Source organism: Lipotes vexillifer, unplaced genomic scaffold (assembly GCF_000442215.2).
Source record: "Lipotes vexillifer unplaced genomic scaffold, Lipotes_vexillifer_v1.1 scaffold920, whole genome shotgun sequence".
Classification (NCBI taxonomy): domain Eukaryota; kingdom Metazoa; phylum Chordata; class Mammalia; order Artiodactyla; family Lipotidae; genus Lipotes; species Lipotes vexillifer.
This window is the reverse complement of record NW_006783413.1, coordinates 784,441-808,365: the sequence shown is the minus strand read 5'-3', so window position 1 is coordinate 808,365 and position 23,925 is coordinate 784,441. Positions and strand designations below refer to the sequence as shown.

Genomic DNA, 23,925 nt, shown 5'->3' with positions numbered 1-23,925 from the left:
TCTTCCTCTGGTACACCCCCATCCCCCCTCATACTCTTACTGCTCTCCACCTTTGTTTTCTCTCCACATTCCTCTCTTTCTCCTCTCCAGCCTCCCCCTTTCTTCTTTCCCATCTCTTCCTGCTTACCTCTCCCCATCTGTGCCCCTTTTTGTCTCCCATCTAGCTCTGAAAGGGGGTAAAGGGCTAGTGGCATGGGAGCCCCTGGGGCTGGGAAAAACTACCATCAGAGTACAGGCTCCTCTCCTTCCCTGAATAATCCCTACCTGGGTTGGGGTTTAATGAGGGGAAGCATCAACCTCCTGGAGCCTAGATTTGCAGAGCTGATGACCACTTACCTTTTTTGTCTCTGTGGGCATTATTCTGGGGGCCTTGAGTATCCCTGGGAGTCTCAACAGTAGGTAGATCCTCTAACTTCAGAGAATCCTCTTCTCCTGCTTCAGTCTTCATTCCAGGTGGATCCAACTTTCCAGGTGGGTCCTCTTCTCCAGGTGGGTCCTCCTCTCCAGGTGGGTCCTCCTCTCCAGGTATATCCTCTTCACTGGGCAGGTCCTCCTCACGCAGTGGATCGTCTTCCCCAGATGAATCTCCTCCTGTGGTGGGAGCCCCCTGCATCCAGAGCAGGCTCTGGGGATGGGCAGGCACCAGGAGGAGCAGTAACAACAGCAATTGCACAGCAGGGCCCGGGGCAGGGGCCGAGATCCACAGAGGGAGCCAGGGGCTGGGGCACAGGGGAGCCATGCGGCTGACTGTGGGGTGTCCTGGGACACAGTGTGTATGGGCTGTACGTGCATCAGAAACAGGAGCTGGATGGGGGAGGAGCAAGCCTGGAGGGGAGCAGACTGGCTCACAGAAGGCCCTTTTGTAGTGATGGAGCCAAAGCCCTGCGGGTCTGTCTGGCCCTGTGCCCCCTCCCTGATAGCAAAGTGGGCATGGGGTGGAGTGAGCGGCAGGTATGTGCGCAGGCAGAAGGTTATCAGGGTCATGGGCTCAGCCTGGAACCCAAGGCACCACCTGGCACCATACAGGTTCTCCCTGGCACCACCTGGCTGCTCGCCAGCCAACCTCAGCTAACCCTGGCCTGCTTCCCAGTCCCAGGCAGCTGGGGACCCCACGTCCTCTGGCTGAGAGGGGAAGCAGCCCATATATACATCCTTGGCCCAGCCAGGGAGCAGGTGAAGGGGTAGGGCAATCTGTGGGGGGAGTCTGGGGGTGGGAGGGTGGATGGATGGGTAGGTGGGAGGCGAATTTGAGGATGAATGGAAAGCTGTATATATTTATTAGAGAGTCTGATATGTTTAAACTAAATGTATTATTCATCATATTACACCTTTGCTCAAAAACCTCCATTGGCTTTCCACACTCTACCAAAGTATCTTCTACCTGCCCATCTTCTCCCTCTAGTTGACTTCCAAGTCCCCTCAAAATGTTACCAAAGAGACTTTTCCATCTTTTCTCCTACTACTCTCCCTCATACCCTAGCCAAATTAAACTATTCATTTTTTACCCAAACCTTTCACACCTTTGTTCATTTAGTTCTCACTGCTGGGAATGCCTTTCACTCTTCTATTTATTTAGCATCTACCATATGTCAGGCATTGGGCTAATAGACTAGATGTATGGAAATGAATAAGACGCAGTCCCTGTCCCGAGGAGCTTGCTGTCTTGTGAGTGAGGGCAAAAATTATCATAATATTTGGGGGAGAGAGATGAATTCTGCCTCAGAAAGTAATACAGAAGTAGGCAAAATTTGATCAGGGCTTAAAGAAGTAGCAGTTCAATTGGTTTAAAAAAGAATGGGGGAGGGGCTTCCCTGGTGGCGCAGTGGTTGAGAGTCCGCCTGCCGATGCAGGGGACACGGGTTCGTGCCCTGATGCGCATCCGGAGCCTGTGCCACGACAGTGAGAGGCCCGTGTACCACCAAAAAAAAAAAAAATGGGGAAAATGGCATTCTGGGCAAAAGGGAGGCACCAAATATTTTGAGCAGAAGAATGACAGAATCCAAATCTCATTCTAGGTTATGTTGAAGGGTAGTGTGGAATACGAATTGGACGGGGAAAGTGGGTGCAAGGAGATGAATAGTGAGAGGACCCCAACAATGGGCTGGGATTCCCAGTCTGCCTATTCACTTAACATTTGGTAAGCTTCCTCCAGTCCTCCAGGCACTGTTCTAGACCCTAGGGATGCAGCACTGAACTGGAGAACAGCCTCTGCTGTTCTACAGCTCACATTCTAATAAGGCCCCTATGGCTTCAACAAACCAGAAGAGAGTAAGGCCATCTCAGGAGATTCTTATCTGGGGCTAACATTCAGTAGGTACATACACCAGTATGGTTGTATAGGTAATTAAATATATTGAAATATTTATAATCTGGTTTGTAACTAGCCCCTAACTCCAGGGTGCTCCTGCTACCCCATTCCTCCCTAGGGACCATCCTGACCTTATGAACTCACTAAAGAAGTAATGCTTGACACAGCAGGGGCTCCAGGACCTCGCTTGAATGCCCCAACCAGTTTCCACTCTGGTAGGTCAGTAGTTGTGCACGAATGCACCCACTAACATGTTAAACAGTTTTACTATCTCCTCTGTCTAAATCCCTTCTATTATTCAAGACTCAGTTCATAAAACCACTATGGAGAACAGTATGGAGGTTCCTTAGAAAACTAAAAGTAGAACTACTATATGATCCAGCAATCCCACTTCTGGGCATATATCTGGAGAAAACCATAATTTGAAAAGATACATGCACCCCAATGTTCATTGCAGCACTATTTACAATAGCCAAGACATGGAAGCAACCTAAATGTCCATCGACAGAGGAATGGATAAAGAAGATGTGGTCCATATATACAGTGCAATATTACTCAGCCATTAAAAAAGAATGAAATAATGCCATTTGCAGCAACATGGATAGACCTAGAGATTATCATAGTAAGTGAAGTAAGTCAGAGAAAGACAAATATCATATGATATATCACTTATATGTGGAATCTAAAAAAAGCATGATACAAATGAACTTATTTACAAAACAGAAACAGACTCACAGACTAGAAAACAAATGTATGGTTACAAAGGGGAAGGTGGAGGGGAGGGGTAAATTAGGAGTTTGGGATTAACCTATACACACTACTATATATAAAATAGATAACCAACAAGGACCTACTATATAGCACAGGGAACTCTACTCAATATTCTGTAATACCCTATATGGGAAAATAATCTGAAAAAGAATGGCTATATGTATATGTATAACTGAGTCACTTTGCTGTACACCTGAAACTAACACAACACTGTAACTCAACTATACTCCAATATAAAATAAAAATTAAATAATAAAAAAAAAGACTCAGCTCAAAGGCCATCTCTTCTAGGAGGTCTTGCTTGACCAACTTTACACCACAGGAAGAGATTTCTGGTGCCTCTGAACCACGACAGTTCTTTGCTCTCACTAACAACCTTGTCTAGCATCCAATTCATATTAAGGTGATTTATGACATTATATCTGCTCTAATAGCCTCGAGGTCCATAAGGGCAGGGTCCAGTATTTGATTGATTGAGTCTGTCTTTTGTTCAGTATTACTTTATTATTGATCATTTTTCTCTCTGCAGATCACCGAGACAGGGCTTGAGAAAAACCAAACTAAATGCCTTCCCTGCCCTCAGGGAGCCCATTGTCAATGGCCTGTGTGTGTCAAACCGCAGTTATTCCAGGAGCAGGACATCACATTTCTACAGCACCCCAAACTGTCTGCCTTGTCAGAGTGACTGTCATACTGTATGCCAAAACTTGTATGGCTGAACAAGCAGTCTTCTTAGGAGGTAGTCAGCCTAACGATCTAGGTTGCCATTTCTGGAGCTAAATTAAGAGCCATCCATGGCAATCTGATCCAGTGTGAACTCCTGATGGTCAGCTCATTGTCTTGGTCAGCTGTGTTGTCAGAACCTTGGTTGGACCCAGACACATGGAAAGTACATGGTAATATCTAAATTGGATGGGCCTGGACCAGACAGAATGTGGCAACGACTAATCTAGTTGAGGTGGAGATCATGGGAAGCATGGAGGACAGAAATGCTAACTGAAGTCTGGAGTCTGTATGTCTAGAACTTTCTCCAACACCAATCTTAGTTTTATTTCATTTTCCCTCTTTCCAAATGTTTGGAATGTTCCCACCTTTTTCCTTTTTAGATCTCCGTCAGGGTCTCCTTGTACAATTCTCCTTGGCACTTCTATGTGTCCGCGTGTCTCCCCTCCATCTCTGCTGCTTTTTCTCAGTATTTCAGAGTCCAGATTGCATCTAGGTACAGCTCTCTCTGTGTTACAGCTCCCTAATTTCCCAAGTGCCATTCTCCATGGTGCTGTCTCTTTCTTGAGCTCTCTGTCTCTGTGTGTGACTATGTCTCTGGTCTGGGTGGGGAATGTGGACTCTGACCCAAGATTGTGCTTTTGCAACTGGGAGTCTGCCAAACCCTAAAACAGGTTTGAGCTCCCAGAGTCTTGTTTCCTGAGTCTCCCCAGGGACAGAGTGTACTCAGGACTGATTGACTAAGGACACCCCCCTCCCCCCACCCTGGCCTGACACACGACCTCTCTGTGGTTGTTTAAGGCCAAGTTTTTGGTCATTAGGGTCTGTGTCTTAAGACATCGAGGGCCATGTCTCTGCTTATCCCAGGGCTGCAGAGGAGGGAGCTATTTGCTGGTGAAGGAGGAGGAAAAAGAGCCCCCTATTCCCCAGACATGGATTGGAAGCAAAGACAAATCACAGCCCTTCTGGGGCCCTGGGGACTTACCTGTAGTTCTGGCCCAGCTCACCATCAGTATTATTTTCCTAGGACTGCTGTAACAAATTAACACAAACTGGGTGGCATAAAACAACAGTTCACAGTTTCACAGTTCTGGAGGCTAGACGTCTGAAATTAAGGTGTTGGCAGGGCCCTGTTCCTTCTGAAGGCTCTAAGGCCTCTTCTAGCTTCTGGTGGCTCCAGGCATCCCTTGGCTTGTGGCTGCATAACTTCAGTCTCTGCTTCTGACTTCACATGGCCTTCTCTTGTCCTTATGTCTTCTACTGCATGTCTCTTATAGGAACACTTACCATTGGATTTAGGGCCCACCAGGATAATCCAGGATGACCTTAAGATTCTTAATTTAACTACATCTGCAAAGACCCTTTTTCCAAATAAGGTCACATTCACAGGTTCTAGGGGTTAGGACATGGACACATCTTTATGGGGCCCACCATTTAGCCCACTACACCATCAGCCATTTTGGAACTGAAGTGGGTGCACGGGATGAGAAGGAATGAGCTTGTGTTGGGGACCCTCATGTCTTCTGCCCATATCCCTCTTCATGTCCTTTGTAGGCAGTTTCATCTACTCCCATGGCTTCTATACTTGATGACAGCCAAGTATCCCCAGGTTGGACTCTACCCCATGTCAGATCTATAACCACCTGCCAAATGTATATCCCCACTTGGATGTCCCACAAGTATCTCAAATTCAACAGGCCTCTAGCCGAATTCCTTTGTCCCCAAAACCTCTTCTTTCATACTCCACCAAGTGGTCTAAGTCAGGAACCTGGTGCCATCTTTCATCTTTTCCTTCACGTCTGACATTAAGTCATCAAGCGCTCTGGATTCTACCTTCTAAACTTTTCATCCTCATTTTTCATCCTAGTCCACATTTCCATCACCTCTTACCTGGGTAACTGCACCAGCCTCCTAATGGGTCTTGCTGAGTCCAGCTAGCCAGGGTGATCTCTCCAAAATGCACATATAATCTCACTCCCTATTTAAGACCTTTGAATGTTTCCCATTGCCCTTAGGATAAAGTCCATAGTACTACTTGACATGGCCTTCAGAGGGCTGCCATTGCCCTGTTCTCCTTGATGGGTTTGCAACCTAGGTGGGTCCAGTCAGAGTGAAGCTCTCTGTCTCAAGTATTTGATAACTGAGGGAATTCACGTTCACTTTGTCCAGACATGGATAAGGAAACACACAGCCTCTGGAACTGTGGGCAGCCACCTTGTAACCCCAGTGGAAGCCAGCCTTAAGATGATAAAGCCATGGAAGGCAGAGTGGAATGGTAGAAAGCAGTCCTTGGTGATTTGACTGAGCTGCTGGATTAAGCTAACCCAAGTCCCCCCCACCCCACCCCGAATCTGGACTTTTCAGTTGCATGAACTGATAAATTATCTTATTGTTTAGCCTCTTTGATTTACGATTACTTGTGACACGGTCTTACTGATGTAAATTCCCTCTATGGTTTGGCCTGTGTCTACCTCTCCAGTCTTCTTTCTCATCACATTTTCCTTTGCAATCTGTGCTCTAGTCTTACTAAACTTATAGCAGTTCCTTGAATGCATTGCATGCGTGTGCATGTGTGTTTTATCTCCAAGCCTTTGTCCATGCTATTTGTCTCTCTGTCCACCGCACCCACATTGCTGGCCCTGCCTAGCCAAGTTTTGTTTTGTTTAACCTCCTGGCATCCTTCAGTTCACATGTCACTTCCTCCAAGAAGCCTCCCTGACTCCTAGGCTAGGGTCAGTCCCTTCACTCCTGCATGCATAGAAGCCTATATTCCCTTTGTAACGTGTATCTCACTTTATGGTGACTCCTTACCATGTGTGTCATGCTGGATTAAAAGCATTCATAAGGGCTGGGGTCACATTTCTCTTGTCCCCCATTTCATCTCCATGCCTAGCATAAGACCTGGTGCGTGAGAGGCATTTAATTTTTGTAGAATGACTGGTAATTCTTATTCAAAGCATCCTTAGGGCTTCTCCAGTGAGTTGAAAGCAGAGGTTGAAGGTAATTAAAGGACAGAGGAAAAAAAAAATTTTTTTGGCTGAGCTACGGGGATTGCGGGATCTTAGTTCCCAGGGATTGAACCTGGGCTTCCAGCAGTGAAAGCACCGAGTCCTAACCACTGGACTGCCAGGGAATTCCACCCCCCCCAATTATTTTTATTTTTAAAATTTATTTATTTATTTATTTTATTATTATTTTTTTTTTACGGTACGCGGGCCCCTCACTGTTGTGGCCTCTCCCGTTGCGGAGCACAGGCTCCAGATGCACAGGCTCAGTGGCCATGGCTCACAGGCCTAGCCGCTCCGCGGCATGTGGGATCTTCCTGGACCGGGGCATGAGCCCGTGTCCCCTGAATCAGCAGGCGGACTCTCAACCACTGCGCCACCAGGGAAGTCCTAAATTTATTTTTTTTAATTAATTAATTTATTTATGGCTGCATTGGGTCTTTGCTGCTGCGCGCGGGCTTCCTCTAATTGCATTGAGTGGGGGGCTACTCTTCACTGCGATACGAGGGCTTCTTATTGCGGTGGCTTCTCGTTGTGGAGCACGGGATCTAGGTGCGCGGGCTTCAGTAGTTGTGGCTCAGGGGCTCTAGAGCGCAGGCTCAGTAGTTGTGGCACATGGGCTTAGTTGCTCCACAGCATGTGGGATCTTCCCAGACCAGGGCTCGAACCCGTGTCCCTTGCATTGGCAGGCGGATTCTTAACCGTCTTCCCTGGCCCCTCTTTCCTTTGGCTTTAGGGGAGAGCTGCAGGCAGAATATGGTGTGCCTGACTTGCTCTGTGGGACACTTGGTCCCCAGGGAATCCGTTGTCTCCAAGTGTCCTCACTGTGTCTTGCTCAGCTTTGCCCTCTTCTTCCTCAAAAGTTGAGTGATTTCCCAACCTGAGCTCACAGCAGGCTCTATTCCCCTGTCCTCTTCCATCCACCTAAAGCACATTTGCACACTGACAGGATACCCAAACACACCCGTCACTGACTGCGCCCTGGGGGTGTGCTCTGTTCCCATTACCTGGGCTCATGGTGATATCAATTGTCATGAGATTATCTGCCCCCTTCCACCCTTGAGCTCTTAGTGTGGACTGTCCCACATTCACCTGAGACAGTGTAACAAGTCCTCCACCTATGTGGCATCACCAGTTCCCCCGTGACCCGTCCAAGGTACAGTCTGACCCAAACTCTCTCTTGCCTCCATCGAGCCCTTCAAGTTTTTCCCTGATCTAAGTCCAGCATTTCTCCTTCCTCAGAATACTTAGAATGTCAGAGAGCTAGAGGTGACCTCAGAATCCTGACAATACCCTGGTTCTTGGCTTCGGGCCCAGATTCTTAGGAGTCCTCAGTGGTAGGAATAGGGTCTAAAGTTTCTAACATTTTGCTTTTTAATAGCATTTTTTTCTAATTACAAAGTAATGCATGCATGCTCAAGCAGAAAACTTGGAAAAAGCAGAAAAGTACAAGGGAATTTTAAAAATCATGCTATTTATCCCATTCACCCCCTCAGTGGTCCAGTGCCTGGAACAAATTTGGTGCTTAATAAATATTTGTTGAATGAATTATCTTTGATCCCATCACCCAGAGATAAAAGCCACAATCACCTTTTGATTGTTTATCCTTCCAGTCATAGATATGTTATACTACCTAAATAAGATCATATTGTACACAGTTTCATGGCCTGCTTTTTTTCTCTCGGCAATATACTATGTGTTTTCCCATATTGATAGCTTTTTTTACATCATTAATGCTTTCATATTATTCTTCAAATGGCTCTACCATAATTTTCCCAGCCAATTCTCTACCATTGGGCATTTAAGTTCTTTCCAGTTTTCTGTTGTTACAACGTCTTGCCATCCATCCTAGTACATATGTTTTTGTCCACATATCTATGTTTTAGGATGCATTCCTAGAAGTGGAATTGCTGGGTTAGAAGAGTAGGCACATTTTAAGACATCTCATGCATACTGACCAAATGGCACTGCTAATTTACCCTCCAAGGCTATTGCCAGTTTTCAAAAAGACCTAACTAAGTAAAGAAAATCTGGTACATTTTATCTCTGGACTAGGTAACACAGACTCATCAACTCTAAGCTTTTGGCCAGAATTACAGCAATTCCGACCCACCATGTTAGTTATTGACACTTGCTGACCGGAAGCTAACTGGCTATCAGGTTTTGGATCAGTATGGAAAGAGAATGCTCCGTCCTGCGCGCAGCCTCCAGGCGCCAGAGGGCGCGCTCCTCTCCAAGGCCCCGCCCCCACGGCCCCGCCCTCGGAGCCGTTGGGATTTGAATCTCCGGCGGGCTGCGGCTGGAAGTGCCGACCCCTCAGTCCGGCATGGGGAGCCCGGGCCCCAGCGTACGGTGCCCGGTGCAAGAGCAGCGTGCCCGTTGGGAGCGGAAACGCGCCTGCACTGCCCGGGAGCTGCTGGAGACCGAGCGGCGCTACCAGGAACAGCTGGGGCTGGTGGCCACGGTGCGGGGCCCGCACACCCTCCCCTGGGGGCGGGGACCCCAGGGTGTGAGAGGGCCCCTACGAGGTCGGTGACCCTGACTGGGGTACCGTGGGTCCTGACCTGGACGCCTGCACGTAGGGCGCTCAGGCCGACTTACACAGTTTCCAGCGGCGCCTTGGCACTGGCTTCATGTTTCTGCGGACTGCATGCCGGTATTCTCTCCTTCCGCAGTACGTCGTGGGGATTCTGCGAGCCAAGGGCACCCTGCGACCACCAGAGCGCCAGGCCCTGTTTGGGCCCTGGGAGCTCATTTACGGCGCCAGCCGGTGAGTAGAAGGGGCGTGGGAAGAGAGAAGGGGGGGGAGCTCTGGCCTCTGGCAGTGCACGGAGCTCAGAGTCGGAGCGACCCCGGTTCACATTCGGAGTCTGCCAGTTACCTCACTTGTGGTCTTGGCCCAGTGCCTTAATCTGCCCCAATTCTCCACCCGTAAAATGGGGTAATAGCACTACCTCCAGGGCAGGGGTAGGAGAATTAAAAGAGGTGGTGCTTGAGTAGTTCTTGGGCTGCTCTTTTATTGTCCTGACCTATGCAGAGAGCTGCTTCCCTACCTCGAAGGAGGGCGCTGGGGACAGGGGCTGGAGGGCTTCTGCCCCCACCTGGAGCTCTACACCCAGTTTGCTGCCAACGCTGAGAGGTCCCGGACCACCCTGCAGGTAACCTGAAGACGACCTCAAGTCCTCCTTCCCCTCTTCCTCCATACATTGCCTCTTCATCTGCAGACCCAAACTTCATTTATACTGTTCCTGCATTTATAGAGCCCTGTGGGTGTCCAGCTCTGTACTAAGTTCTCTGTAGGGAGACGGGGTTCTCTGAGGAGCACACAGCTTCCTGAGGGCTGGGTATGTGTACACCGAAGAATACAATAGTAGGAGAGGCTTCTCTCCTTGCTGCCAACCCTTTCCCTGTCACTCTAGGAGCAATTAAAGAAGAACAAACGTTTCCGGAGGTTTGTGCGACTTCAGGAAGGTCGCCCTGAGTTTGGGGGCCTTCAGCTCCAGGACCTGCTCCCTCTGCCTCTGCAGAGGCTCCAGCAGTGAGTGAACTCACCCTGACTCAGCCAACTTCTCTTAGAATTCTGAGTCTGTATGATTGCTGCTCTCAGCTTTGTGGGATTCCATGGGATTTGTCCCACTGTGTCTCTCCTGGGACAAATTGCTCCCACAAACTTTTTGCAAGAGTAAATGTGAACCCACTGGAGTACCTGGGGCTGTGCAGCCTCAGGCCCTTAGCTGGGATTGTGGAACTTACACTGAAGTGAGGGGGCCTGTAATAAGGCTAGCAACAGGGTTTCTGGAGATGAAAGGCTCGCCTAGCTTAGAATTTGTCCCTGCGGATGAGTTAAGAACTTAGTTGTCTGTAGCATCCTCCTTAAGTTGATTAACTTTCACCTTGGGATCTGGCCTCCTGACCCTTGGTCCGTCTGCCCCTCTGACTCTTCAATGTGGAATGGAAGAGGGCCATGTGGTGTGAACCTAGGTTCTGAGTCTCGGATGAAAGAGGGGGATAAAATAGCCACAAGCAGGTCTTTCCTGGCTTTGCAACTGAAGTTTGTATAGGGGGTGATGTGTGTGTCAGGCAGAGGAAATTTTGCCCAGCTCTACTTCCCCTCATAACTTCCAACTGTCTAATTCCAGGTATGAGAATCTTGCCATTGCTTTGGCTGAAAACACAGGTCCCAACAGCCCTGACCATGAACAGCTCACAAGTATGTTCTTGCTCCTCCACAGCAGTCCTTGGAGACTGCTTCTCTTGTATCCATTTCTGGTTCTGACCTCCAACAATGTCTGATATGCCCCTGTCTTCCAATGACTTGTATACAATGTTCCTATTGCCCTACATACTCTTCAAGAAGTTAGACTCTGACCCTGGTCCTCTCTGGAATAGCCTGTCTTTCACCACCACCATTCACCCAAAGTCAAAGGTGTGTTGGGAGTGGGGCATGGAATATTATTCCAGGGGCTGCCCGGCGGATAAGTGACACTGCCCAGAGAGTCCACACCATCAGTCAGAAACAGAAGAATGACCAGCACCTCCAGCGTGTCCAGGCTCTGCTCAGTGGACGGCAGGCAAAGGGGCTTATCTCAGGTAGTCTGTGTGCTTCCCCTCAATCCTCAAACTGCCCTTTTCCCACCCCCCCATCCTCTCTTTTGCCAGCACATACCCCCCATTTCCTCAGCCTCCCTTTCCTTCTATTCCGTGCATCACGGTCCTGAAGCTGCACCAGAATACAGCTCTCCCATCCCCCAGGTCGCTGGTTCCTACGCCAGGGTTGGCTGCTGGTGGTGCCTCCCCGAGGGGAGCCTCGGCCCCGAATGTTCTTCCTCTTCTCTGATGCACTCCTCATGGCCAAGCCTCGACCTCCATTGCATCTGCTGCAGAGTGGCACCTTTGCTTGCCAGGCCCTCTACCCCATGGCCGAGTGTCAACTCCACAGGGTGTTTGGCCACTCAGGAGGCCCCTGTGGTGGACTGCTCAGCGTAAGTAACAGGCGAGAGCCCTAGGTGAGGTAGGAAAGGCCCAAAATATACCTCAAGTGCCTGTGCACCATTCATCTCCTAGGCCTGGGCCCCCCTCACAGGAACTGAGCCACCTACATTGATAGCATAGTAGGGCTTGGGGTTCTCACTTCAGCCCTAAATTACCTCAATGGAAACAGCAGGGCCTTTAGCTTAAGGCTGGACCTTTCTGAGCCATGTGCTAAGAGGTGGTCTCTTCCTAGCTGTCCTTTCCCCACGAGAAGCTACTGCTTATGTCCACAGACCAGGAGGAGCTGTCGCACTGGTACCACAGTCTGACTTTGGCCAGCAGGTAAGTTATTTTCCTTCAGAAGAGTGCTGTGGTGAGGCCCACGAGCTGGAGGCAGCAGTCTGGGGCCTCTCTCACGTCTGGAACTCACTCCCACCCCTCACCCCACTCCTCCATCCAACACCCTGGGTGGTTTTGTCAGAATAGAGTGCTCATGCCAGTGCCTGAACTATCTTCTCTCCACAGCAGCCAGAAGAACTAGAGGAATCTTACAAATTTGAGTCCAGGATACCTCAGGGATAGGTCAGAGTCGGGAGTACAAAGGAATCTTCTTCAGAACTAACAAAACACAGACTCTTCACAGTTTGAGAGGGTCATTCTGTGTTTGCGTGAGATCAAGACACGCCATGTCATTTGACCAGCTCTTGAGAATCAGGACACCAAACCTGACCCAACTGAACCTCAGCTGAACCAGCTGTTTTTATGTTGTATGTAGTTTCTATAGTTTATTTCCCCACAGGATTTTAGTAAAGTTTTTTCTTTTTTGGAGAAGGCTTTTTATCTCAGCTATGCAATATGAGAAAAGGGGTTTATGTGCCCTGACGGCTGGCATGACAGTGGCCTCAGGAATACAAAGAGAAGGACTGGAGCTCCCTCTGTCTTCTCAGCTCCTGCACTGGAAGACAGCCTCTTTATGTCCTAATAAGGGAAGCTTTTCAAGAAGGCCCAGTTGTTTTTAGGCACCTAGTATGGGTGTGTGTGTGTGTGTGTGTGTGTGTGTGTGTGGGCACCTAGTATGGGTGTGTGTGTGTGAGTGTGAGTGACCAGCTGGAATGGAAAAAGCACACGGGATCATCCAGTCACAAGAACAGACTCTGTTTTACTAAACTGTCAGCTGTTGTCCCTCCTCCCCGGTAGGGGCTGTGACTGGGGCCCTTTGCTGCAGCCTTCCGGCATCTTCTCCTTAGCCCCTGCTCCATTTCCCCGGGAGTAGCTAGGTTCCTCGTCCCTGTGCTCCAGTTTACGGGCTCCTCCCAGGCCTGACTGTCACCAGCTTCTTCCTCGTCCTCCTCTATAGATAAGTCCTCAGGATAGAGTGTGCTGGCCTCTGTGAAGAGGAAGATCAGGCATGTTCCAGTTTGAGAGGCTCTGTCTCTACCTCCAGCAGACTCTCACCTCCCAACCCTGTACCTGGTTCTGGAACCTCCACACCCTTGTTTGGTTTGCTCTCTTGTAGCAGCTGGTGGATGGCCTGTAGCTTCATGTGCAAAAGCTCCTGCTGGGCTCCAGCCAGGGTGGTCACACTGCAGATATGTCCACTCAGAGGCTGCCCAATCTCTGTGCCCACATCTCCCACCTACCACAAGTTCCCCTGGCCACAGGGTCATTTCTCTCCTTACCGCTCAGAAAGGGGCTCCAGCTGGGCCATCAGACTGTTCAGGTGTTGTTCTGTCTGGGCCAGCTGTTGTGTCAGCTGGGCCAGCTGTTGCTCTGGGGGTAAGGGAGAAAAGGAGAGCAATGGTTACCTACCTTCTGCCGTCCCTTAATCCCCCCCAAGTACAGACTTCTGCAAAACCCACCTGACTGCAGTGAATCCTTCTTGCCTGCCTCCTCTTGGAGAAAAGTAGCCTCATCTTTCCCCTGCTGTGGAAAAAGGCAAGGGCAACGAGGTTCTCAATAACCTCAGTCTTGGGGCTTCCCTGGTGGTGCAGTGGTTAGGAATCCGCCTGCCAGTGCAGGGGACACGGGTTCGAGTCCTGGTCCGGGAAGGTCCCACATGCCACGGAGCAACTGGGCCCGTGTGCCACAACTACTGAGCCTGCGTTCTAGAGCCCGTGAGCCACAACTACTGAGCCCATGTGCCACAACTACTGAAACTTGCACACCTAGAGCCTGTGCTCTTCAACAGGAGAAGCCGAATGGAAAAAGCACACGGGATCATCCAGTCACAAGAACAGACTCTGTTTTACTAAACTGTCAGCTGTTGTCCCTCCTCCCCGGTAGGGGCTGTGACTGGGGCCCTTTGCTGCAGCCTTCCGGCATCTTCTCCTTAGCCCCTGCTCCATTTCCCCGGGAGTAGCTAGGTTCCTCGTCCCTGTGCTCCAGTTTACGGGCTCCTCCCAGGCCTGACTGTCACCAGCTTCTTCCTCGTCCTCCTCTATAGATAAGTCCTCAGGATAGAGTGTGCTGGCCTCTGTGAAGAGGAAGATCAGGCATGTTCCAGTTTGAGAGGCTCTGTCTCTACCTCCAGCAGACTCTCACCTCCCAACCCTGTACCTGGTTCTGGAACCTCCACACCCTTGTTTGGTTTGCTCTCTTGTAGCAGCTGGTGGATGGCCTGTAGCTTCATGTGCAAAAGCTCCTGCTGGGCTCCAGCCAGGGTGGTCACACTGCAGATATGTCCACTCAGAGGCTGCCCAATCTCTGTGCCCACATCTCCCACCTACCACAAGTTCCCCTGGCCACAGGGTCATTTCTCTCCTTACCGCTCAGAAAGGGGCTCCAGCTGGGCCATCAGACTGTTCAGGTGTTGTTCTGTCTGGGCCAGCTGTTGTGTCAGCTGGGCCAGCTGTTGCTCTGGGGGTAAGGGAGAAAAGGAGAGCAATGGTTACCTACCTTCTGCCGTCCCTTAATCCCCCCCAAGTACAGACTTCTGCAAAACCCACCTGACTGCAGTGAATCCTTCTTGCCTGCCTCCTCTTGGAGAAAAGTAGCCTCATCTTTCCCCTGCTGTGGAAAAAGGCAAGGGCAACGAGGTTCTCAATAACCTCAGTCTTGGGGCTTCCCTGGTGGTGCAGTGGTTAGGAATCCGCCTGCCAGTGCAGGGGACACGGGTTCGAGTCCTGGTCCGGGAAGGTCCCACATGCCACGGAGCAACTGGGCCCGTGTGCCACAACTACTGAGCCTGCGTTCTAGAGCCCGTGAGCCACAACTACTGAGCCCATGTGCCACAACTACTGAAACTTGCACACCTAGAGCCTGTGCTCTTCAACAGGAGAAGCCACTGCAGTGAGAAGCCCGCACACCTCAGCAAAGAGCAGCCCCCGCTTGCTGCAACCAGAGAAAGCCCACGTGCAGTAATGAAGACCCAATGCAGCCAAAATAAAATAAATTTACAAAAAAATAAGTAAATAAATAACCTCAGTCTCCAAAGCCAGAAAGAGGAGGAGGACAATTTCAGGTAGACAAAACTAGTGGCTTTTTACCTCAGAGAATCACAATCACAACTAGTCCAGCTCCTCACCCAGGACAGGAAGCAACATGTCAGTATGCCCCACACGTGGTTGTTTAGTCTACTGAAACACTTCCAGGAAGGAGCAGCTGTCATCAGTTTGATAAAGTTCTGGTTGTTAGTTTATACACAAAGCCAGAAACTGTCCTGTGTGTATCTTCTTTTCATGGTACTGATCAGAGCCTTCCAAAATCATATCTTTTCAACGTGATAGCCCCTCAGGAATTTGAAGAAATGGGTCATACCCCCTGTCTTCTCTGGGTTTAATAGTGCCAATCTTTTGCAGTCAGTGCTCATTTGACACGGTTTTCTCTGGTTGCTTTACTCTGGTTTGTTTTAAGAGCATGTACTGCTCTTAAAACAGTGCCCTCAAGAGAGTAAAATTCTCCAGGAGTGTTCTGATCAGAAGATAAAGCACAATACCTCATTCCTAGCATTGATTTGGGAAGTGGGTTATCACATTACACAACTGAACTTTGTCAAATAATAAACTGCTGCCAAATTATGTTTCTTTCATACTATACTTGGGTCCAAGAATAGAATTTATTATCTATCCTTGTAAAATTTCATCATTAAATTCAGTCCCTCATTCTAGCCTGTCAAGTCTATTTTGGATCACGATTAGCCATCCCTTCTAGTTTCATATCATCTCCAAATTGGCTCAGCCCTCTACTTTCCAATGCAAGTAAGTGATAGGGCCAGGGCTGAAGGGAGAGCCCTGGGAGGTACTACTTTCCATTTCAACAGTTTCAATCCACCACAATATACTGTCAGTTCACATTGCAGGGCCTCCTTCCCAAGGAGAATTTGAGACTGCTTGTTACCTCGAACTCTAAAGGCACTTTGGCTACAGTAATCAGCTGCTCGTGCCAAGGCTGGAATCTCACCGGGAACCGCACTTACTGTAGTATGGACATTTGCTGGGTTCAAATCCCAGCTCCACCAGTTACTGGCTCTGGGTGGTCTTGAGCAAGTGACTAAACCTCTTCACTGGATTGCTGGGAGGATTAAATGTGATGATCATTATTTATTTACAATTTACCAAGGGCCCTTCACATCCACTACCACGCTGGATGCTCAAAATAACCCCATAATCTTAGAAAGCCAGGGAACTCCTGTCATTTTACAGACTGAAGGGAAAATGTGTCTTCTTCTTGGTACCACAGCGTCCCCGTGGGAGATTCAGGCTCGGGGCATCCCCACCCCTGGTCGTCCCGCACCTGTAAACACTTGTACAGCACAAAAGCCACGGCGGCTGCGGTATACAGCGCCCCCAAGGGCAGCGCCCCCAAGGGCAGCGCCCCGGCCCAGGCCCGCTCGCGCTGGTTCTTGGGCGGTGGCGGCGGCGGCCGCCCCCGGGTTTCCGTGGCCCCAGGGCCGACCTGGGCGGCGTCCCCTGAAGAGGAGGGCAGAAGCGGTCAGTACAGCTGGGGTTTGGGGCCTGTGGGCAGTCCCAGCCTCCCTCCAGCTGCCCTCGCTGGTACCTGAATGTGCCCGGCGGTCGGGGCTGGGGCGGTCTCCGAGCACCTCGGGCAGCGCAGACACAAGTAGCAGCCCCAGCGAACCCGCGAGCGACACCACGCTCGCCATTGCTGGCAGACACCGCGAGGACCGAGGCGGCGCCGGCGTAGGTCGGACGCTCCCGAGCCCGTTCAGCTCCGGGATTCCCAGGAAGGTCACGCCCACCTAGTGTGTGGGCGGGCCAGGTCTATTTGCATAGCACTGTGGGTCCAGCTTACTTCATTTAGGAAATTAGTTCATTTCTTACCTCTATATAGGTATTCTGTTAGCCAGAATGTCTCCAAAAGCGTACAGTCTTAGAAGATTATAACTGGAAGTGGTTTTTATTTGCCACGCCACCAACTTCCTCACCCTAACCGCAAAATAAATTTCCCCATGGAGCTATAAAAGGTTAGAGCGCTCTCTTTATAGAGTAGCTCGTGCTGAAGGCCTGTTTCCTAGGCTACGAACAGGGGACTAGTTCCTTATTTGCGCCTAGGGGAAAGTCCCCGGACCAGGGGCAGAGAGTGCCGCGTGCGCGTGCACGTTAGACCCTCCCTGCTCTTCACGAATAAACCCGCCAAGAAGCGATCCCGCAGCTGCCGGAGGAGCAGAGCGGCGTGTTGCGGGGGGTGTCGCCCGTCTACTTCTATAGTTACGCAGGCAGTGCGCCTCCGCGCGCCAACCACACGGGGCTCATTCTCAGCGCGGCTACTTTTGTACCTTTTAGAAAGTAGGAAGTTACACCCCTAAACTACTTCTTGTTCCTCCCCTTAACTACTTGTTCCTCCTGTGGCCTAATACATCACTGTATCATTTTTTTCCAATTCCCGTTTCGTGCAACGGCTTCCTCTTCCCCACCCTTTCCATCTGGCAAGTGCCTGTAATAGCCACCATTTATCGTGTAGCATGGTAACACTATAAAATTTGATCTCTGCCTGGGCTAGAATCCTGCCTCCCCTATTTGACTAGCCGACCACCCAGAGGCAGCCTGGGCTGCAGAGCAGAGTAGTCCAAACCTCGACTCTAAGCCAGTTGACATAATCAATGTAAATAAGTGGTTCAGGCCAGGTGTAATAGGATAAACGGGCCCCAGCTGATTGTTGCCTTTAGGGAATTTGGGCCCACTATTGCCAGCTCTTCTGATTTTTTTCCAATAGATCAACAAATCGGGATTTCAAAATTTGGAAATCTCCAGTTTTTAAATGTTGACGAGGAATCAGTGGCAGACTTAGCATATTTGACACCTGAGAGATTTTTTTAAAGTCTCCTCTTCTATATAACAAAATTATTTTCAGTAATAATCAGGAAATGAAACAATAGGGTCCAGAAAAGAAACTAATAATAATAAGGGCCAGAAATTCAAACAGTGAATTATTTCTTTTATTGAACTCTGTAGATACAATCTTGACAATATAAAAAAATAGTTAAAATTAAATATACATTACAGAACAAGAAAGGGTAATGGGTTAATATTCCTTAGTTACATTATTGTATTTTTTGAGAAAGGTGCAAAAAACTTATACTTACATTTAACCTATCTGAGTAATGGATAACTCTAATTTCTTTTTTAAAGTTAACTTCTGCAAATTCGTCAAAAGTAATTTTTGCATATTCCTATTTAATAGAGAATATAGCTAGATTTGTCGATCTCCACGCATAGTTGAATAAAGAATGCCTTTTACTAATTTTCATATCAAAAAAGTTTCTTTCACATGAAGCAACAGACAAATAGGGAAAGAAAGTCTTAAACATAAAGATGTTTGGCAAAGATTCATTAAAAATTCCATTTGTCAGTAAATTCCAGAAATTTTCAATACAAATAAAAACTAAGTGGTCACCTAGAATGACAGAATTAAAGTAACTCAACGTCAATTTATTTGACTTTTTAATCACTGTGATACCATTGTTCATTGTAAATCTACTGGTTAAATGCAGGACTGTGTGATATCATAGGAGACAGAAATTGTGCCCAAACCAAAGAACAACTCCAAATTGTTAAGAAGTAATTCTGGCTATAAACACATGTAAGATGAACCTGTTTGTGTCAGGAGCCAGTTGTATAACTGGGCGTTCTACAGATTAACTTCCATGTAGATTATAATAGTTTTTTGTTTTTTTTTTTTCTGGCCGCTCCACACCGCAGGCAGGATCTTAATTCCCCTGACCAGGGATGGAACCCTCATCCCCTGCAGTGGAAGCATGGAGTTTTAACCACTGGACTGCCAGGGAAGTCGTAGATCAGAAAACTTCTAAAGGATAAGTAATATAAATGTGCTAATTTGAAGCTTATATAGTAGTATTAAAACTCATCAGTAACTACAACAATTTAGAATGTAGATCTACAAAATATTTTTGAGAAAGGAATATTTTATCACTGACATTTTTTAGAATTGCTGAAACTTGGTGATAATAAAAAAGGAGACTGAATTTTAGTCAGTTTTGTTTTTAAATTCTCTACAGACAATACCCTTTTATTGCCTGGAGGGGCAGGATCTCTCCTGCCATCCCCAACATTGACACATCACTGCAATGATTTTAAGTTTTTAAAAAACACTGTATGGGCCAGACAAAACAGATCTCTGACCTCTGGTCTAAGGTTTATATTTGGAACTTAAATCCCTCTTCCCACATCAACAGCCTCCCATGTGGTTGGGCTGTTTCTGGGCAGGGCAGGTACTCTGCTGCTCCCTGAAGCGAACAAGTGCGAACACAGGGCTGTTTCCCAGGACAGATCTGGGCAGAGGTTGCTCTAATTCAGCTAACTTTTTTTTTTTTTTTAAAGCCATCTTTAAATTTATTTTCCAAATATAAATCTCAATTAATGTTCATACACTGTCATTTAGCTTCAGGCTTTTTTAACCTAGAAAAAAATTATCTTTTTAAAACTACATCTATTGAGGTATAACTGACAAACAATAAAGTACAAAAAAAGGTGCACAATTTCATGATTGCTGACATATGTATAATGCATGAAAGCACGAGCATCACCAAGGCGATGAAAACATCCATCAGCCCCCACTCATCTTCAATCTAGAACACTGCTCCTGTCCCTCCCCATCTCTGTCTTTCATGATATTGACTTTTAGGAAAGCTTAAGGTCACTTGTCTGGTGGAGTGTCCCCCATTCTAGATTTGCCTAGTTGTTTCTTCATAATTTGATTCCCATTGAACATTTTTGTCCAGGACATCACATGGGCAATGTAGAGTTCCTCCCACTGCATCCCATTAGGGACACAGAACATTACTTTGGGCACTTGGTTCAAGAGGTGTCTGCGAATGTCTCCATGATAAAGGTCCCTTTCCCTGTCATTATCACAAGTGGTCTGTCTCTGGTACCCTATTCCTTAACAAAGGCTTTGACCACCTGTGAGGATTCTTGCTGGCTCAGTGATGGCATTGTGGGTAGCAGATGGTGGTTCTCTAATTCTGCACAACTACACTTCACAGCTGGCATCTTCTCTAAAGAAGACCTTTCCTTCCCTGAGTCCCGCTCCTGTGTTTTTAAAGGCACCCTTGGGTTCATGAATTCTTTTCCTCCATCCAATGTGTGTAACCCAATATCTTCCTTTTTGAGGTCCAAAGTGTGCTGCAATGTGCCAGTAGAGCCCTTCACCCTGCCTCTGCATCCTTCTGGGTCCTAACTAGTTTTCAAGTACATCACTGCTGTCAGACATGAGCTTTCATTCTCCTTCTTTCCTGAGAGTGGACCCAGAGCCAAGCATTTCTCCATGACACCCTGACTGCCTTTATTGGTGAAGGACACTGAAAAATCAAGATCTGGGGAAGTAGACCCTTTTCAATGTTTGATGTAAAACATTTGAGGGTGTACATGTTAAGAACTATGAAGGATCTGAATCAGCTAACTTTTGAGCTTACCAGTTCCTAGGGACAGTTTGGATGAAGTGGACCAGGGGGAGGGAATCAAGCTTCCTCTAGCCCCCAAACTATTATACCAATAATAATAACAACGACAAAGGTCACCTTAACACATGCCCCTCGGGTCAGCCTTAGGGTGTAGTGGGACTGTAAGTACCAGGGGGCCCCCTCATCACATTTCACTTTAAAACATGCTCACTGAGGAATACGTTCTCTGTTCTCTGTCATGGGACTCAGAGTTGGAGAGAAAAGGCATACACCCTGTGGCAGAAAGGAATCTCTGTCCTAAGGCCTGGCTTCCTTGTCTTGTCGCTCCCGCCTCATGCCACTTCTGCCCGCCTTGGGGTCTTCATGAGCTCACCTGCCCAGTGGCTCAGTAAACTCAGGCCTGCCTCTTCTCTGGCCGAACTTGCTACAGGGTACAGGGGAGGGATGGGGGTGGGGGCGGAAGCCCAGGAGCTGCTGGGTAGTGCAGGTGCAGGCACAGGGTGGTGTCTTTGTTCTTTCACTCATCCCTCCCCACCCCCTTCCTCCCCGGAAACCAGTAACTTTGCCACCACCCGTATTGGAGGTGCTGAGCCGTGGGGGCCAGACCCAGGGAGGGGTGGGAGTAAAGGGGGCTGCCGCAGCTGTGTTGGGCCATAAATCAGGCTGACCCCTTGGCTCAGGGCAGGATGCCTACAAATTCGGCTTCTGTACCAGCAGGTCTGAGCAGAAGTGACAACTACACGGACCTGCTAGTGCCTGGTGAGCTGGGCGGGGCAGGGGCAGGGGGAGGGGTCACGTGGCTCCATGTCCCACCTGCTGGGACCTGGAGGGTTAGACTGGGCAGTAACACCCTCCCCCTCCATCCTCTCACATCTACAGGAATCCCCTCTGTGACCAAGGCCTGGGGACTATGGGCCCTCTTAGGGGCTGTGACGCTGTTGCTTCTCATCTCACTGGCTGTGCACTTATTCCAATGGACTAGTGGCTGCAGCAGGAACCATCCGGGACAGGGACGGTGAGTGGGCGGCAATAGAGATGGGTTGATCGAGAGTTCCCCCTTACCAACAAGCACCCTCTTGTCCCCTAAACTCTGTGTTGCAGGCCTGGAGAGTCTGCGGAAGAGGTCCCTCTGTACGGGAACCTGCATTATCTGCAGACAGGTAGGAAGCTTTCAGAGGGTAGGAGCACAGTGGCCAGGGTGCATGGAGAGGAACAAGAAGTGACCAGATTCCTGTTCCCTGTTCTAGGACGGCTGTCTCAAGAACCGGGGCCAGACCAACAGAATCCAACACCTGGAGGCCCTGCCAGGGTGAGACAGTTGTGGCTGAAGAAGAGGGGAGGGAAGGTAGTGGGGGATTTTTCAAGGGTCCAGTGAACTTCTAAAAGCCTTGCATCTCCAGGCTGCAGAGGAGGTGATGTGCTATACCAGCCTGCAGCTGCGGCCTCCTCAGGGCCGGATCCCCAGCCCTGGAAGCCCCATCAAGTACTCGGAGGTGGTGCTGGACTCTGAGCCAAAGCCCCAGGCCTCGAGCCCCGAGCCGGAGCTCTACGCCTCAGTGTGTGCCCAGACCCGCAGAGCCCGGGCTTCCTTTCCAGACCAGGCCTACGCCAACAGCCAGCCTGCACCCAGCTGAGACAGAGGGCCTGGCACAGTGGGGCATACAACTCCCCCGCCTCCTCTGTTGCCAGGGTTACTGCTACCCTGTCTGGGGCATGACTGTTTCCCAACCACCCCCTAAAGACAGGCAGCCATTGCTCAGTCACAGGAGTTATGCTCCACGAACTTCCTATCTGAGCTGTGAGGGAGACATCTCAGAGGAATGGCAGGCCCCCCGTTTCTTGAGGGTGGAGGAAGCAAAGGCAGTGGCCCCCTCTCCACCGGTTTTTTCCCTCTATCTATTCCTCTCAACCCCCAAACTCCCAGGTCCTCACTCCTCCTTCTGGAGCTTAACCAGATCCTCCCCACTCTGGCTGCCTCTTAGTCTACCCCTGACACCACAGTGTCTCCTCAGACACAAGAAGTGGGTGGCGGCGGGGAGGGGGTAAGAGTCTGAGAGGACACAGATGGGCATCCTCCTCAGGAGCCCACAGGCTGAGGGGTCCTGGAGCTCAGTGACCTGAGAAACCCAAGCCTGGTCTCTGACTTGAGAACCCTGGCAGAATACCAGTCTCTATCCTGCCATCTCTGTTATGTGCCCAAGTTTTTAAATAAAACTTCTGAAAAAGTGTTTAGATTTCACCTAGAAAGCCACACACCTGCAACAGGCCCCACGTGGTGGGGCGGTGACCTCTGCTCTCTGCACAGAGCACTTCTGGGAGCGTCTACCTGGGAAAGAGGGGCCAAGAAGGGCCGCAGCATCAGTGATGCAGGGGTGGGTGCTACGGGTGGAGGCCGGAGCCCAGCTGCTGCTGGAACGTCCCCAGGATTTGCACACAGAGCCTCCCCACTCCCATCACCTGCGGTCTGCAAGTTTCCCACCCTCTGACCTACTTTCCCCAGGGCCATCACCCACAGCCTGAGGTCTGGGCCATTTTCCCCTACAGCCTCTGTAGATCTCTTGACAGACCTTACTGAGGCTTGAGGAGAAAAAAAGGGGAAGCTGAGGCTTTTACTTCCAAACTTCTCTCCTTCCTACTTAAGAGTCCCAGAGAAAATCACAGAGAAGGGAACTTTGAGCCTGAGACCAGCCTGGTGGTCCCAATGAGAAGGGCGACACGCCTCTCCACACACACACAATAACCCAAATGCCCCAGGGTTCCTGGACCTCTGAGGACCCCCAACCTGGGCCTCCCCAGAAGGAGGATGTTAACTGCAGGCAGCTGGGACTGTGTGGGAGGGAAGGTGGCTTTGGGGGCGGGCACCGGATGCGGGGAACCGCGGGCAGCGGGATGTGGGGTTCTGAGGGCTGCTGTGCTGAAGACGGCTCAACGTGTCTGCGGCCTGGGAGACGTGACGCCCTGACCTTGGAAGAAGCAAGGGTTGGGGTCCCGCCAACCTCCCGGGACGAGCCGGGAGCCGCAGCCGAGGTCTTAAACGCCGCCAAGGTAGGAAGCCGACCTCCGCTCCCCGATCTCCCTCTCCCCGCGGGGTTCCGCGGCGCCCGGACCAAGCCCCGAGCGCCCCCGCCTGGTGCGACGCGGCCTCGCCACCACCTCTGCGTAGGCGTAGTGCTGCCCTGCCCACAGCATGCTGGGAGATGTAGTCCAGACCGTGCGGGGCTGACCCCCCCCCCCACACCCAAAGTCTCCCCGGGGGCTTTCACGCGCAC

At 49.8% G+C, this 23,925-nt stretch overlaps 5 protein-coding genes across 5 annotated transcripts in view; 2 read left to right on the top strand and 3 right to left on the bottom strand.

The window, feature by feature from the left end:
• CA9 (carbonic anhydrase 9) overlaps positions 1–739 on the bottom strand; it is a 5,528-nt gene extending 4,789 nt beyond the window's left edge. Inside the window, exon 1 of the mRNA XM_007455962.1 lies at positions 337–739. Coding sequence (XP_007456024.1) covers positions 337–739 — 403 coding nt within the window. The remainder of the gene's footprint in view (positions 1–336) is intronic.
• Positions 740–9,092: 8,353 nt separating this feature from the next.
• On the top strand, positions 9,093–12,534 carry ARHGEF39 (Rho guanine nucleotide exchange factor 39). Its single transcript, XM_007455961.1, has 9 exons — positions 9,093–9,271; positions 9,483–9,577; positions 9,845–9,965; positions 10,227–10,345; positions 10,947–11,017; positions 11,269–11,397; positions 11,560–11,789; positions 12,032–12,120; positions 12,304–12,534. Exons 1-9 carry the CDS (start codon positions 9,134–9,136, stop codon positions 12,317–12,319), a joined length of 1,008 nt encoding a protein of 335 aa, XP_007456023.1. The 5' UTR covers positions 9,093–9,133; the 3' UTR covers positions 12,320–12,534.
• Positions 12,535–12,917: 383 nt separating this feature from the next.
• LOC103076633 (coiled-coil domain-containing protein 107-like) lies at positions 12,918–13,999 on the bottom strand. The gene is made up of 5 exons (XM_007456022.1): positions 13,988–13,999; positions 13,638–13,701; positions 13,458–13,548; positions 13,249–13,361; positions 12,918–13,165 (listed from the first exon to the last, which is right to left on the bottom strand). Exons 1-5 carry the CDS (start codon positions 13,997–13,999, stop codon positions 12,918–12,920), a joined length of 528 nt encoding a protein of 175 aa, XP_007456084.1.
• A 4-nt stretch (positions 14,000–14,003) lies between these two features.
• Positions 14,004–16,923, bottom strand: LOC103084045 (coiled-coil domain-containing protein 107-like). The gene is made up of 6 exons (XM_007455960.1): positions 16,774–16,923; positions 16,510–16,685; positions 14,724–14,787; positions 14,544–14,634; positions 14,335–14,447; positions 14,004–14,251 (listed from the first exon to the last, which is right to left on the bottom strand). Exons 1-6 carry the CDS (start codon positions 16,877–16,879, stop codon positions 14,004–14,006), a joined length of 798 nt encoding a protein of 265 aa, XP_007456022.1. The 5' UTR covers positions 16,880–16,923.
• A 4,177-nt stretch (positions 16,924–21,100) lies between these two features.
• SIT1 (signaling threshold regulating transmembrane adaptor 1) lies at positions 21,101–22,290 on the top strand. The gene is given in 7 exon segments (XM_007456021.1): positions 21,101–21,143; positions 21,240–21,298; positions 21,301–21,415; positions 21,536–21,671; positions 21,758–21,816; positions 21,904–21,965; positions 22,057–22,290. Coding segments are annotated over 7 exon segments (708 nt in total).
• Positions 22,291–23,925: the final 1,635 nt, after the last annotated feature.

What these genes read in the sequence shown, in the direction of transcription:
- LOC103084045 (XM_007455960.1), bottom strand. Translation starts at nt 16,879, where the DNA reads ATGGCGAGCGTGGTGTCGCTCGCGGGTTCGCTGGGGCTGCTACTTGTG. An exon ending in TGCTGTACAAGTGTTTACAG is followed by an intron (nt 14,788 to 16,509) that starts GTGCGGGACGAC and finishes CTTTTTCCACAG; the next exon opens with CAGGGGAAAGATGAGGCTAC. An exon ending in TGTGGAGGTTCCAGAACCAG is followed by an intron (nt 14,252 to 14,334) that starts GTACAGGGTTGG and finishes TCCTCTTCACAG; the next exon opens with AGGCCAGCACACTCTATCCT.
- LOC103076633 (XM_007456022.1), bottom strand. An exon ending in CTGGAGCCCCTTTCTGAGCG is followed by an intron (nt 13,362 to 13,457) that starts GTAAGGAGAGAA and finishes ACATATCTGCAG; the next exon opens with TGTGACCACCCTGGCTGGAG. An exon ending in TGTGGAGGTTCCAGAACCAG is followed by an intron (nt 13,166 to 13,248) that starts GTACAGGGTTGG and finishes TCCTCTTCACAG; the next exon opens with AGGCCAGCACACTCTATCCT.
- ARHGEF39 (XM_007455961.1), top strand. Translation starts at nt 9,134, where the DNA reads ATGGGGAGCCCGGGCCCCAGCGTACGGTGCCCGGTGCAAGAGCAGCGT. An exon ending in GGTCCCGGACCACCCTGCAG is followed by an intron (nt 9,966 to 10,226) that starts GTAACCTGAAGA and finishes CTGTCACTCTAG; the next exon opens with GAGCAATTAAAGAAGAACAA. An exon ending in TGACCATGAACAGCTCACAA is followed by an intron (nt 11,018 to 11,268) that starts GTATGTTCTTGC and finishes ATATTATTCCAG; the next exon opens with GGGCTGCCCGGCGGATAAGT.